This window comes from Mytilus trossulus, chromosome 13, assembly GCF_036588685.1.
Source record: "Mytilus trossulus isolate FHL-02 chromosome 13, PNRI_Mtr1.1.1.hap1, whole genome shotgun sequence".
NCBI lineage: Eukaryota > Metazoa > Mollusca > Bivalvia > Mytilida > Mytilidae > Mytilus > Mytilus trossulus.
In genome coordinates, this window is record NC_086385.1 from 39,883,723 (window position 1) to 39,899,840 (window position 16,118).

General features: G+C 34.1%; 1 protein-coding gene across 2 annotated transcripts; it reads right to left on the minus strand.

The window, feature by feature from the left end:
• Positions 1–1,875: 1,875 nt before the first annotated feature.
• LOC134695240 (uncharacterized) lies at positions 1,876–9,396 on the minus strand. Of its 2 annotated transcripts, none has more exons than XM_063556458.1 (4): positions 9,215–9,396; positions 5,042–5,256; positions 3,215–3,358; positions 1,876–2,151 (listed from the first exon to the last, which is right to left on the minus strand). In XM_063556458.1, the coding sequence occupies exons 2-4, from the start codon at positions 5,247–5,249 to the stop codon at positions 1,946–1,948; spliced, it is 558 nt and encodes a 185-aa protein (XP_063412528.1). In that variant the 5' UTR covers positions 5,250–5,256; positions 9,215–9,396; the 3' UTR covers positions 1,876–1,945. The 2 variants fall into 2 exon arrangements, with proteins under 2 accessions (XP_063412528.1, XP_063412527.1); XM_063556457.1 differs by having other exon boundaries at positions 9,211–9,396.
• Between the last annotated feature and the right edge of the window lie 6,722 nt (positions 9,397–16,118).

The following is a 16,118-nucleotide window of genomic DNA, read 5'->3' on the forward strand; positions in this document are numbered from 1 at the left end:
TCGAGTTGTGTTTTGTGTTGCCGTATCGTCGACACATATACAAGTTTCCCTTGGGCCAAAAATAAAAAAAACAATGTTTCCCCTCACCCGGCCGACCCGGTAAAATCACCGCGACCCGAATAATTTTATTGGCCATTCTTGTACACTATTTTTTTATTTTTTTTTGCTATGTTGGTTATTGGTGATATCTTTCATATGCTGTAGTGCTGCGTTACGCGCACTGTAGTCAACGAGCGTTGGGTTTTGATGATACCTTTTCGCTGCTGTATAGAATATAAAGTACTAAATGGTGGCCCCATTGCCGGCAATGCTATGTTTAGCAATTATCTTCTTAAAAGGCGTTTTTAATAAACTAATTATGGAAAAACTGCTGTTGTCTTATTGAAGCTCGATATCTTTTTGTGATTTTACCGCACTCAAATATATATGGTCCCATGGCTATTCTTGGTGAATTTTGGGGTTTTCACGATACCTTACGATTTCGGAGAAAATTTTCCCTAATTTTGATCAACATAAAAAAAATATTTCCGGCCCTTCATCATATACATTTAAGGACAAATTTGTGCTTGCATGAAACTTCATTCATAATGCTTTCCAGAAGAAAAATATATAAATGATATATTAACAACCAATCGCAGAGAGCCATCTATTTTTATCTCTATGTAAAATGGCTGCGCCCATGTAATTTTATTTGGTACATTGTAACCTGTAGTCAACGAGCGTTTTAAATCAAGTTATTTTTGCATTGAAGCGTCTTCATGATTTGGAATCAAGGAAAACAAACAAAATGCTTTGTCACACGATTTGTTTGTGTGCAAGGGTGTTCTTTTTTGAAAATAAAAAAAAAACTGAAGCGTCTTTCAACCCGCTGATTGCATCTTGATTTTCTTTGTGTCCAACCTCTGTTCCTGTTTTAAGGATAAAATCTTAAAGACTTTCAGTAAAAATGGTTCGACTCGTGCTTTAAAATCTATCTACTTTGTCTTTGAACAGGTTGGGGACAAGTCAGGAAATGTGGGATACATGTACGAATTCCCTGCTTTCAGGGAACGTCCCTGTTTTCTGGTGTAAACAAACCCAGTTTAAATGGGGTTAGCTTTTTTAATTTATGGCATGAACATTACAAAAGGGCATGTTATAACTGCAACAGTAGAATTCGTTAATACTTATTAAAAGTATTTTAGGAAATACAAAACATGAATATAAAGTGAAGCCTTGTTTCTTCTAGAACTCGAAAAACATACAAATCTTTGTTTAGGAATCAATTGACCAAGCTGCATGATCCAGGTGTAACTGAACATGATTGAGTTATTTTTCGACTTGTGCTTTTTTTTATGAAAATATTTATTCATTGAATTTTAATTCCCAAGTGATTATTAACATACATGTATCTTTTTTGTCATCTATCTCATAATTGATGATCAAGGTATGAATTGGTGAACAAATAAATTGTTTTGTTGTGAGTTATGCATCAAATTAGACTTGAAATAAGCTTGAGTTTTTAACTAAAAAACACTTGCTATCATTAAGCATTGTTATCACAAGTAGAATGTGCGCTTTTGTAGATTTCATTACATTAAATGAATAGGAAAAAAAGGAGGTCCCTGCATGTATACTGTTTTTTAACACCAGAATTCTGGGGTGTACACTGAATTAGAATACAGGGAATACCCCACTTTTCTTGACTTGAGCCTTACCTGTTGAATTTTCTACAAATTCAATATAGAAAACCATATCAAGGAATAAAATAAAATGATTTGCCTACCTACCTATCAATACCCTAACAACCTCAGTCGGGAGACAAAGATATTTTTAATGTTGGCCTTGTATTCATATTTTTATTAAAAAACATGGGTACAAAACGTTTGACAATGAATGGAAAAAATGAATATGATAAATAATAGTCTTCTGTTGGTTCTCTGTTTTCGAAAAAAAACCATGTAGTTTACTTTTCTTCATCATTACTGTTCACTTTCGCATTACCGCCTCCTTTAACTAGATCAACAATCATTATGACTACGACGATCACAGCGATACCCATTCCTACAAGTGTTAAAGCGAAACCCCATCCGTAGACAGCATCAACTCCATTGACCGAAAAATCATCGATGTTCTGTGTTAAAAGTATATCTGACGTAAGAATACAAATTGCTACAAAATAAAAACGTGATTTTTGGGCATTGGGATTTACTAGTTTAATTTCAACTATTTTGGATTTGATACAAGTTATTACAACTTTAACATAATCCTCAGAAAATATTTACAATATACAAAATGCAAGTTGATAGAAATTATAAATTTAAAAGTTCACTGCAATTTATTTTGATTATCTTCCTAAGCAACAAATATCATCTAAGCTCAGTCTAGGACTACTATAACACAGTTGTCTCAGGGTCGGAGCTAGAGGTTATATTGACCAAAATGTTACATGTATACATGGTTTCTATTCTGTTGCATCTTATGGTCAATTTTGCGTGAAGGAGTTAGAAACTAACTTTCTTATAAATGCGAATGTAACAGATGTATCATAGTATCAATCTTGTCAGTTCCTATGCAATATTATTGCACTTAAAATGCCCCAAGGACTAGCACGTCCCATCCAGCGGTGTCGACCATATAGTACTATTTTATTGTTATTGACAGTGAGGTGTCCGAGTAGCCATTTAGATAAGTAAGTTTTGTATCTTTAGCTGTTTATTTTTTAAGCGGTAATAGTTACTAGTTTAATTAATTTGATAATTAAGTCCCAAGAACAATGCCCAAGAAGGTCACCACTAATAAAGACAGTACACTATGCTTTCTTCTGCATGCCACCTTAAACCGTGTGCGCAATGGTCAGCATTTAAAAGAAAATTGTTTCAAATAAGAGTCGGCATTTAACGGAGGAAAAATATACTTTCTGCAAATATCATGTACACTTTCATTAAAATCTATTTCAACAACGTGACTGAAAAAATGGAGTTTCCTTCTTTACGCGTGAACATGATGATGTTTATTTAAATGATATTTACATCAACTTCCATATAAGTGGGAGGTTTAGATAGCCATAAAATCAGGTTAAGCACATCGCTCTGATGGGAAATACCTGTACCACGTAAGGAATATGACAGTTGTTTTCATTTTTTAAGATTTACCTTTGTTGTATTTTTGTTTAATCTTGTGTTTAACTGACACTAACACATATAACATGGCTTTTGATATAATTTTTACCTACCTGCCGTTAGTATTGTACAAATTGCAGCGATGAGTAATGCTTTATTCTCCTTCAGAGCAAACAGTTTTAACCCAGTACAAATGGCACCAGCTAGGAAACATATCAATGCAATGATGCTTAGAGCTCGGCAAGATCTGAACCAATCTGATAACAACACAAATTAAAATCATTAAAGTCTGTTTTTGGACTAGCAATGGTGTATAGGTGTCAGACCTAAAATTACAAACCCTTATTATAGTCAACCCTTTTTTTTCAATTTTCACAACTCTCTAAATATTTTACCTTTAAGTTTAACTTTAAAGAAACTAATTATATCGTAAATATGCTTGTATCATCTTTATATAATTGTGCTGATTGTCAATATATATGTAGAGTCCTGTAGCGTTCCAAAGTCAACTACTGCTAGAAATAAGAGATGTATGCTCCTATATTTTTGCCATGTTTTGGTATCTGCGTTTGGGAGATCATTTCGCGCTTTGGGTTGTTTTATTTATTTTAAGTCCATTGGGGTGCTGTTCTTTTTTAAGGCTATTTGGGTGCTGTTCTTTTTATAGGCCATTGGGGTGCTGATCTTTTTTTAGGCCATTGGGGTGCTGTTTTTTTTTAGGCCATTGGGGTGCTGTTCTTTTTTTTTTTAGGCCATTGGGTGCTGTTCTCTTTGACGAACCCCTCATATCGCATTTTATTTATATACATTTGGATATGAATTAGACTGTAAAACAATATCAGAAAACAATTGTATCAAGGATCTTTCGTGACAAAACATTTGCCTTTCATTTATATCATTCCGATCCATTGAAGTGACATGTCCAATATTGTCGTGTCATCCCGATGATGTCTGCTTCGATAGTAGTACTACTTCGCGACAGTAATCATCCTTGACAGATAGACTCGTTCTTTTGGCTGTGCTAGATGTATAAATACGCATCCACGTAACGATCAGAATGGGGACGTTAAATAGAGAGACTGAGACGATTTCTGCACGTTTTCGAAAACGGGCCTTGAGACAAATCTTTCGGGGGGTCCTCATGTGTGCGGTTGGAAGGCTTAATTGTTATCTTATCTAATACCCCAGTTTCCAGTGGCAGTTCTCATTTCCCCGACCTTGATCCCCGACGTATTACAGGACCTATAACTATTAGCGTTATTGTGAATTTGTTCTCGTCTTGAACATGCGTGGAATATTTCCCACTGGACGTTAAGCAAACGTCCATCAATTAATTAATCATATCAAACACCGGTACTACATTCAATTCCAGAGAATACAAGCAAAAATCTGACAAAAACAACTCTCATAAGAGGGTGCTGATGAGGGTAACAGAGTAGAAAATAACGATCCAAATCAAAAGAACTTTGTCCCCTTAATTTCAGACCATTTTACAAATGAAATAAAAACAAACTTATGGTTTTACGATAGGATTGTGTTTACTAGACATTTATAGGAATTTAAAAAATGTCGAGACTACATCCCGTCCCCTTTTCAAAAATGTGACATACCGGTATACCGCGATTTAGACTTTTGCTCGGGTTTGTACTAACACGAGCAACACGCGCGACGGGTGCCAAATGTGGAGCAGAATCTGCATACCTTTCCGGAGCACCTGAGATCTTCCCAGTTCTTGGTGGGCTTCATATTTGCTAAGTCTGTAGTTTTCTATGTTGTGTTTTATGTTCTATTGTTTGACTAAATGTCTCTTATATCTATTTTAGCCATGGTGTTATCAGTTTATTTTCGATTTATGAGTTTGAATGTCCCTCTGCATGGTATCTTTTGTTCCTCTTTTTAAACAGATTTATAAACACACAAACAATACTTTAACACAGTACCTTCATCTGCAACGGAGTCAGAAATGTCTGAACACGTTGTAACATCATTGACTGTTACACATTGTTTCCATAGTCCGCCATGGACATCAAAACTGGTACCATCAATAACGGTATGGTATGTTGTGGAGAACCCGATAATATCAAACAGGTAAGCTACCAGAACCAGTATAAAGCTGATCAGCAATGGTTTCGATGTCTGTGTAGCCATTGTCTATCTGGAAAAATGGACATAAACATTAGATAGTGAAAAGTTTATTACAATTTAAAACAATACCAGTAGAGTGTAAAATTGTTAGAAAAAAAAACTATGTTAAAGGACGTCATAGGAAATTATACCGCTATATAGAAATGTGAAGATGTGGTATGAGTGCATATGAGACAAACCCATCCAAATCACAATGTGTAAAAAGTAAACAAGTGTACGTAAAAGTATGGCCTTCAGCACAGTGACTAGGCGCCCACCGAACAGCAACCTATACACTAGGGATAAAAATGACTAGTGTAAAACTTTCAATCCGGAAAACCTACGGTCTAATATGTCTTTTTGGTAGATTTTATCTGTTTAGAACGCTCAAGTTGGAATAATACACGCTTAAATGATTTAGCAATTATCGAACTATTGTTATTCTTTATTCATTTCTTATTTTCGAATAGACTAACTTCGTTGCACTGTCGCATTCGATAATTGTTAAATAGTAATACAAATGTAGGTGAATATGCCGGTGAATGTATTCTAAATTATTTGTTTTACTAATTAGAGTTTGAACCAAAATAATGAGTCTGATTTTTTTCTAGCTATAGGCCATAAGTATGGAATGCATCTGTTTTTCGTCTTTCTTCTAATGAAGCCGTTGCAAGTAGTGTGTGTGTGTGTGTGGTGTTTTTTTTTTTTAAATTATTGTTCACCTATATGTTTCGGAGTTTAGTGTGACGTCAATTTTCGTTGAACTAGTATATATCATTGTTTAGGGTCCAGCTGAAGCCCAACTCCGGTTGAAGAGTTTTCTCGCTGTGTTGAAGACCTAATGTTTTACTTGGACTGTGTTAAGCTCATTGGTCGGGGGTTTTCTCTTTGCTCTGACACATTCATTATTAACATTCTTAATGTTATTACTTATTAAGGGGGCTCGCGGGTCTAAATTTTTTTTTTTATTTAACATAAGATTTCGCTATTTTTTCTATAAATGAACTTTATATATCTTATACCTAAAAGAAAAATAAAATGAAAAAGAGGGATCACCGATCATTTACGCTCACAATCTGCCTTCAAAAGAAGCATACATTTTTGTAAAGGTACTTTTTTCCTGTTGAACTAATAGGAGAAAAGAGGTAATATCGAAATAAAAAAAAGAATTTAATTACAGAAATCGCTTAAATTTAGTTAATGTATAGCTTATTTGAAAACAATAATAAAACATATACTAGTAGGTCACCGATGAGTAAAAAAAAATATTTCAATGTTAATGCCAAAAAATAGCATTTTTGCATCAAAGGGAGATAATTTGGAGCTTTTTCAATGATATAAACATTTTAAAAGTCATCTGGGGCCAAACCGAATCGATTTTTTTTTTTGGTTAATTTTTGTATCATATCATAAAGTAATAACTTATAGTGTAAGAAATAAAATTTGTTATGAAAAAACAAATGTTTAATTTTTTGCTGAAATTTTTGTACCCCGGCGAGCCTCCTTAGATAGTTACAAAATGTACGATAAACTAAAATTAATTACATAAAAGTAAACCTGGATTATTTTTTCTCCTCGTGCGTTGATTTTCGTTTGTCATAAACCAGAAGAAAGCAACCGCTTTTAATTATCATTTAAAATACTATTTCAGTTTTTTGACATTTGTCGTCGAAAAAACTTTTGTTTCTGTGTAATAGTCATTGACTTCGATGTCTATGGAGAGAAATTCTAAAAGCGAGTGCTATTTGAGGACAATATCTTCCAAACGAAAAGTTGTACGTGAAATATTTCGTTTTTAAAATAAGAAAAAAGAAAAAACTGTTATATATCTTTTTTTTGAATATTTAGAAGTACGTAGTTGAACCTGGTATGAACCAACTATCTATCTATAATACTAAAATTACGAGGTCCAATTTGTCAGCCGTCATCACGTAAAAACGACGAATCAAAGAATTCAACTTTATATATAACTAATATAGTACAAAGGTGTAGATTAAAAATTACACCACTCCAGGCCCTTTGTTTTCCAAGTAATTAATATTGCCAATAATTAAGAAGTTCCGGGTCGAGTCCGATACCGATACCAATAGTATATTCACCTGTTACCTATTACCTTATCTGTACGTTCCGCATCTGACAGGCGCACCAACAAACGGTGTATTCAGGATTAATATGCTATATACACGGGTCATAATCACAGGGTTGACACTACTAAATTGTCAAATTGTTACCTATTGTAGTATTTTAATCAGTAAGACTTTCTAAGATAACAATACGAATACTAAAAATCTGGACCAAAAATAAGGCGTATAGGTACAGTTTTCAATTTGTTCGCGGGCATGACGTAAAACAGCGAATCAAAGAATTCAACTTTATTTATAACTAATATAGGACAATGCTGTTGATTAAAAAATACTCCATTCCAGGACCTTTTGTTTTCCAAATAATTAATATTACCAATTGATTGATAAGTTCCAGTTCGACGGGTTCAAACAGAAAGATTTGAAAGCAGAGAATAATCGGCATGACTTTATCAGATGACAATACTAATACTAAAATAAGGCTTGCGCATAGTTATATACTCTAATTCAGTCACGGACCCGCGATATCACGGGTGTGTTCTAGTATTTATAATAGTTCCTCGATAAATGTATATATATAGCTTCGTTGTTCAATATGTGGTTCAGTGACGTTCTACAAATTCACCTACGACGTTCTACAAATTCCATGACATACAAATTCACCTACGACGTTCTACATAGTATTGATTATTTAACAAAATCGTTTACCACACAATATTGGAAATTAAAGAACTCAATGGACTAAGGGTGATAACTCAGATTGTTTTTGTTGTTTGGGGAATTGTTTGTGAGTGGGTTGCCTAACATGCCCATGCTTTACATTTTATGTGCCTGTTGTTTGGGGAATTGTTTGTGAGTGGGTTGCCTAACATGCCCATGCTTTACATTTTATGTGCCTGTTGTTTGGGAAATTGTTTGTGAGTGGGTTGCCTAACATGCCCATGCTTTACATTGTATGTGCCTGTCCAAACAATACAATGGTAATTCAATGGCTGTTGTTGATTCTGTATTAACTAATTGATTTTATTTATTTTAACTAATGGTTTTATACAAATAAACCAGGACATTGTTTTTGACGTTTGAATCTATTTTGTCTAATAGGAACTTTTATAGCTTACTATACGGTTATGGGATTTGTTCATTGTTAAAAGCCGCTTCATGCATACAAAAAAGTAACTGACAAATGCATATATATATATAGCTCGCAGATGTATACTAGCACGAAACCATGACGCAAAGTCGATATATAAAAAATCTGAAAAGGTACAGGCGACATTAAATCATGCTTAAAACTTAGAGGAGTTAAGGGGCCGACCATTAGAGGAAGAGGTATATAATTTTCTTGGCATTAAAAGTACTTCCAAAATTGTTGTTTGCAACACAGCTTAAAAATGAATATTTGCCTTACAAAACACAGGGAATAATTGTGCACAAAAATGAATATAGATAATATAAAAATAAGATTGCAAAGTATACAAGTCACCACCAGTAACCAAATGACATTAGAAGTTAACAATTATATGTAACCATATCATACTGTCAACCATCTTCGCTAGCCAAGGCTTACGATCCAGTTATTCTAAGGGTCTGAGGGGACTGGCCGGATCGTAACCCTTGGCTGGCGAATATGACTGTAAAGCAGCCTTGCAACAGTTGAAAATGAATATGACATCCGTAAAAAAAAAATCTTTACAATCCCATCTCCCAAAAATCAATTGATAATCCCAACGAATAATCCCAAAATGATTTTACGAATAGGACGTTTCTGCAAAACTCCAATCATCGCTAAAAAAACATAAAGTCGAACGGAATTAATTTGAATTATAAGGATGCATGTACAGTGAATTACAAAAATACGTTTTATTCATAAGTTTACTTAATCTACTACATGCTGAAGTACTTACGTACACAAGAAGTTAATCCGAATAATGCAGGAAAATGTTTGGTTCTTATTTTATTACTTTGAATGAGTACGATGAGAGCAATACTGAAAAGCTTTCCGTTTTTATACAAAAAAAAAGCATTCAGTTGTCATAGCATAAAAAAATATTGTTATTGGAGAAAATTAAAAACGTCAAAGTCCGAGACAACCTGAGTGAGAGAAATAACAAATAAACGAATAGCGAGCCAAATGTTAAATATCATGCTTCACTTCTTTTCTAAACATCCATTGTTATTGAAATAAAAAGCAACGTTCTACATTCTCAACTATCAATTGCAACGGTCTACATTCTTCATATATATAGGTCAGCAAAAAAAAAATCGGTATTCAAAATTTTTCATCAAATATTGTATTTAAATTCATAAAATTGCCTTTTAAATTTTTAAACAATGTAAACAAAATGTATTTAAAGTTTTCAAACATTGTTTAAATACATTTATAGAAAATATATTTCTTTTCGTGTTTATTTTCTGTTATAAAGTTTTAAGTTCTCTACCATCGATTGCAACGGTCTACATGTTCACCCTTTAGGCTAGAAAAGAAAATGGGTATTCAAACTATTCTGTAACATATTTAACCTCGCCACATTCTTTATGTATGTGTCTGTCCAAAGTCTTTAATTGAGTGGTTGTCGTTTCTTGATCTGTTGCATATTTGTTTTTCGTTTATATATGTACATTAAATAGGCCGTTAGTTTTTCTCGTTTGAATTGTATTACATTTGTCGGGGCCTTTTATAGTTGATTATGCGGTATGGACTGTGATACTTGTTGAAGGCCGTACGGTGACCTTTGATTGTTAATTTCTGTGTCATTTGGTTTCTTGTGAAGATTTGTCTCGTTGGCAATCATACCACATCTTTTTTTTTTGTATTTACTCCTCATTATGATCATCCATTCACTAAGATTGGTCCAATATGGCCTGCTAGTTCTTATGGAGAAGATTTTCAAAGATTTGTCCATTGGAGCCTATGTTAAACGTTGGACTCCTAATACTCGAGCCTAATGAATCCCCTGACGTTCGCCTATCACCTAAGGAAGTTGACTGTGTCTAATATTATACTAATATAGCCTTTATATGAGGTCGATACAAGGATATATTGACCTGAAAGAAGTATATTGACTGAGGACGAAGTCCGAGGTCGATATACTTCTTTGGGTCGATATATCCTGTTTTGACCTCATACAAAGGCTATATTTGTTATATTATTAATTTCCGACCATATTTGTATCAAAATCGTCATTTAGGTTTGTTGGAATTTTATAGATATTACATTGTCTCCTTGACAATAACAACATATTAGTTGTTATTTCATTTACTTTTTTTTGGGACATCCTTATGTATTTGAAGATTTTTTTCACAATATCCTGTAATTCATTACATGACGTCACAAAGTATATCGGGTTTTTAGATATTCTAAAAATAACCGTGCAATATGCTTTTTGACGGTCAATATGCTTTTTGCTATCCGCCGTTTTCTCTCTACCTTCGAAAATATAGTTTAACATGGGACTATCCCTAAACGAATCAAATTTGTTAAAATATACGAATTAATAATATTATTAATTCGTATATATTTTGACAAATTTGATTCGTTTAGGGATAGTCCCATGTTAAACTATATTTTCGAAGGTAGAGAGAAAACGGCGGATAGCAAAAAGCATATTGACCGTCAAAAAGCATATTGCACGGTTATTTTTAGAATATCTAAAAACCGATATACTTTTTGACGTCATGTAATGAATTTCAGGATATTGTTTTACGTTTTGAAACAAATGATATCTGTGATCGATTATTTGACGAAAAAAAACCTTCAAATACATAAGATGTCCAAAAAAAAGTAAAACGGAAATAACAACTAATATGTTGTTATTGTCAAGGAGACAATGTAAAAATTGACCATAAAGTTCCAACAAACCTAAATGACGATTTTGATACAAACATGGTCGGAAATTTAAAATAATATAGCAAATATAGCCTTTGTATGAGGTCAATACAGGATATATCGACCCAAAGAAGTATATCGACCTCGGACTTCGTCCTCAGTCAATATACTTCTTTCAGGTCAATATATCCTTGTATTGACCTCATACAAAGGCTATATTTGTATAGTATATGAAGTGGTATGCGAGCGATTGCTATCGCTTGTTGTCCGTCGTCGTCTGCCGTAAGTGTATTTTTAAATCTCCTTCGAAACTACTGTGCATTCGTTTAAAATTATTTTGATTATTTCGTATTGAATGTTTCCTTTACAAAACTCGTGCGTCGATTTTTGACTCCTTAAAAGTACAGCCGCTGTTATTAACTTGAAAAATAGGAAATAATGGGCACACATTTTTTTTTTGTGATAATATCCCGAAAACCGTTACATTTATCCCAGATCTGTCGAGGGTTCATCATGACAAATTGGACCTATGCCGAAAATTTCAGAATGATCAGTTGGTCCAATATCTGAGTTGTGTCCTCTAAAACATTTTTGCATGTATTGTCATCACTTGGCGTCCGTCGATTATGACCGGCAACAAACAATATGGAGAATGGTATTTAGTAATGGCAATAGTAGTATAAATAGAAATAAAACTAAACGGTAACTACTAACTATGACGGACGACAAGCAATTGCAAAAGCACACATTACCCTTCGAGTACTAAACACATCTTCTTGCCACGTAAATGCCAAATATAATAGAGGCTCCAAGGAGCCTAAATTGATCACCATTTATATCTGGTGCAAGAAAATTGGTACCGTTAATTTAATTACTACCACTGGGTCGATGCCTCTGCTGGTGGACTATTAGTCCCCGAGGGTATCACCAGCCCAGTAGCCAGTACTTCGGTACTGGCATGAAAATACGGATTTATTGTGTTATTAAAATTTGCTGTTACAAAATATTAGAAATTATTATAAATTAAGGAATGTATCTCCCTCATGCATAGCTCTGATTCCTTTCACGGAATTGGCTATACTTTTTGGACCTTTTGGATTATAGCTCTTCATCTTTTATATAAGCTTTGGATTTCAAATATTTTGGCCACGAGCATCACTGAAGAGACATGTATTGTCGAAATACGCATCTGGTGCAAGAAAATTGGTACCGTTAATTTAATTACTACCACTGGGTCGATGCCTCTGCTGGTGGACTATTAGTCCCCGAGGGTATCACCAGCCCAGTAGCCAGTATTTCGGTACTGGCATGAAAATACGGATTTATTGTGTTATTAAAATGTGCTGTTACAAAATATTAGAAATTATTATAAATTAAGGAATGTATCTCCCTCATGCATAGCTCTGATTCCTTTCACGGAATTGGCTATACTTTTTGGACCTTTTGGATTATAGCTCTTCATCTTTTATATAAGCTTTGGATTTCAAATATTTTGGCCACGAGCATCACTGAAGAGACATGTATTGTCGAAATACGCATCTGGTGCAAGAAAATTGGTACCGTTAATTTAATTACTACCACTGGGTCGATGCCTCTGCTGGTGGACTATTAGTCCCCGAGGGTATCACCAGCCCAGTAGCCAGTACTTCGGTACTGGCATGAAAATACGGATTTCTTGTGTTATTAAAATTTGCTGTTACAAAATATTAGAAATTATTAGAAATTAAGGAATGTATCTCCCTCATGCATAGCTCTGATTCCTTTCACGGAATTGGCTATACTTTTTGGACCTTTTGGATTATAGCTCTTCATCTTTTATATAAGCTTTGGATTTCAAATATATTGGCCACGAGCATCACTGAAGAGACATGTATTGTCGAAATACGCATCTGGTGCAAGAAAATTGGTACCGTTAATTTAATTACTACCACTGGGTCGATGCCTCTGCTGGTGGACTATTAGTCCCCGAGGGTATCACCAGCCCAGTAGCCAGTACTTCGGTACTGGCATGAAAATACGGATTTATTGTGTTATTAAAATTTGCTGTTACAAAATATTAGAAATTATTATAAATTAAGGAATGTATCTCCCTCATGCATAGCTCTGATTCCTTTCACGGAATTGGCTATACTTTTTGGACCTTTTGGATTATAGCTCTTCATCTTTTATATAAGCTTTGGATTTCAAATATTTTGGCCACGAGCATCACTGAAGAGACATGTATTGTCGAAATGCGCATCTGGTGCAAGAAAATTGGTACCGTTAATTTAATTACTACCACTGGGTCGATGCCTCTGCTGGTGGACTATTAGTCCCCGAGGGTATCACCAGCCCAGTAGCCAGTATTTCGGTACTGGCATGAAAATACGGATTTATTGTGTTATTAAAATTTGCTGTTACAAAATATTAGAAATTATTATAAATTAAGGAATGTATCTCCCTCATGCATAGCTCTGATTCCTTTCACGGAATTGGCTATACTTTTTGGACCTTTTGGATTATAGCTCTTCATCTTTTATATAAGCTTTGGATTTCAAATATTTTGGCCACGAGCATCACTGAAGAGACATGTATTGTCGAAATACGCATCTGGTGCAAGAAAATTGGTACCGTTAATTTTATTACTACCACTGGGTCGATGCCTCTGCTGGTGGACTATTAGTCCCCGAGGGTATCACCAGCCCAGTAGCCAGTACTTTGTTACTGGCATGAAAATACGGATTTATTGTGTTATTAAAATTTGCTGTTACAAAATATTAGAAATTATTATAAATTAAGGAATGTATCTCCCTCATGCATAGCTCTGATTCCTTTCACGGAATTGGCTATACTTTTTGGACCTTTTGGATTATAGCTCTTCATCTTTTATATAAGCTTTGGATTTCAAATATTTTGGCCACGAGCATCACTGAAGAGACAAGTATTGTCGAAATACGCATCTGGTGCAAGAAAATTGGTACCGTTAATTTAATTACTACCACTGGGTCGATGCCTCTGCTGGTGGACTATTAGTCCCCGAGGGTATCACCAGCCCAGTAGCCAGTACTTCGGTACTGGCATGAAAATACGGATTTATTGTGTTATTAAAATTTGCTGTTACAAAATATTAGAAATTATTATAAATTAAGGAATGTATCTCCCTCATGCATAGCTCTGATTCCTTTCACGGAATTGGCTATACTTTTTGGACCTTTTGGATTATAGCTCTTCATCTTTTATATAAGCTTTGGATTTCAAATATTTTGGCCACGAGCATCACTGAAGAGACATGTATTGTCGAAATGCGCATCTGGTGCAAGAAAATTGGTATCGTTAATTTAATTATATGGGTCCTATTCGACTTCATTATGAAATAAAGTTTTATCATTTGCAGACATATAGAGTAAATAACTTTAATATCAATCAAGCTTGATTGAATTCAGAGTTTGTCATTCTCAAAAAGAAAATGAATATGTTTACAATAGGGTTTTGATAAAACTTTGTCCTCACTAGCGGCCATATTTAACTTCGGATCATGTCAAACGCAACAGCTCTTTTTAAAGACATCGGATACTAGGTACACAATGTATATTTATACTAAGTTTAAACTCAGTCATTTTAGTGTTTTTGAGAAGAATATTTTGAACATTTTTAAGGTCCCTTGGCGGTCATGAGTTTTAACCAATTTGTAACTATAAGTAACATCACTTGAATAGGACCTTATAGTGCACACGTATGTCAAGTTTGATTCAATTCTGATAAGTGGTTCTTAAAATAAAGATGAAAATGTTGTTTCCCATACTGTTTCAATGCTCTAAGTAACAAGGCTAAGGTTGTTATAATGATATAGCGATGTCGTTATTACGACATAATTTTTTTTTGGAATGGCCCTTATCGGCTTCCGTAATTCTTCACATATTGTATTTTAAATTTCAAACATTTTATTATAAATTTATAAGAAAATACATTTCTTCTATCGCAAGAATATTACATTGTGTATTTACATAAATAAGGCCGTTAGTTTTCTTTTTTAAATTGTTTTACATTGTCATTTTGGGGCTTTTATAGCTGACTATATAGTATGGGCTTTGCTCATTGTTGAAGGCCGTACGATGGCCTATAGTTGTTAGTTTCTGTGTCATTTTGGTCTCTTGTGGAGAGTTGTCTCATTTGGCAATCAATCCACATCTTCTTTTTTTATATTAAACAAATTAAGCGAAAAAATAGAAAGACAACTTTATAATTAGTTTTGTATGAGTAGAAACATTTTCAACTTTTTACATGCCTTTTAATTCAGGTGATCTAATATATCGAACCCAAATTTAGTACGCACACACAAGTACCATATACTTGTCATGTTATCTTCTTACTAACCCCACACAACCTTTTTGTTTCATTGGCCCAAAATATATTTGAATGTTATCGTATATATGGCATTGTATAGTTGATCAATACGTTACCAAATATTAAAATAAATTATTGTTGTTTGTTAAATAATTTCAAATACCCGTATAATTCAATGAAGATGATCTCATGTAGTCAAAGGTGGCAGGGGTTAATGTTGATTACCTGAATTGAAATGCACATGTTGTACTGCTACACATCTTTCCCGGGTTATAACTTGTTTAACCCCGCCACATTCTATATATGCTTATCCAAAGTCATGAGCCTGTAATTGAGTTATGGTTGTTGTGTGTTGCTGTTTAACGTATTTTATTTTTTTTCGTTTATTGATTTTATATTGTGTTCTTGTGTTGTGTTGTATACCACTGTCCAATGTTAGAGGGAGGGTTGACGCCTTTAAGCAAGTGTTACTTTGCCACATTCTATTTGTGTCTGTCTAAAGTCGGGAGTCTGTAATTGAGTGGTGGTTGTTGTTTAGTGCTGTTAATCATGCATATTTGTTTTTTTTCTCTTTTTTTGTTTTGCATAGTTTGTTCTTGTGTTGTACTGTAACACCACTGTCCACGGTTATCGAAGGGTTGGTGCGTTCAAACAAGTGTAACC

Coding starts and splice junctions, on each gene's coding strand:
- LOC134695240 (XM_063556458.1), bottom strand. CDS start 5,249: ATGGCTACACAGACATCGAAACCATTGCTGATCAGCTTTATACTGGTT. Junction 3,359..5,041: donor TGACTCCGTTGCAGATGAAG/GTACTGTGTTAA, acceptor TGTTGTTATCAG/ATTGGTTCAGATCTTGCCGA. Junction 2,152..3,214: donor TTGTACAATACTAACGGCAG/GTAGGTAAAAAT, acceptor TTTATTTTGTAG/CAATTTGTATTCTTACGTCA.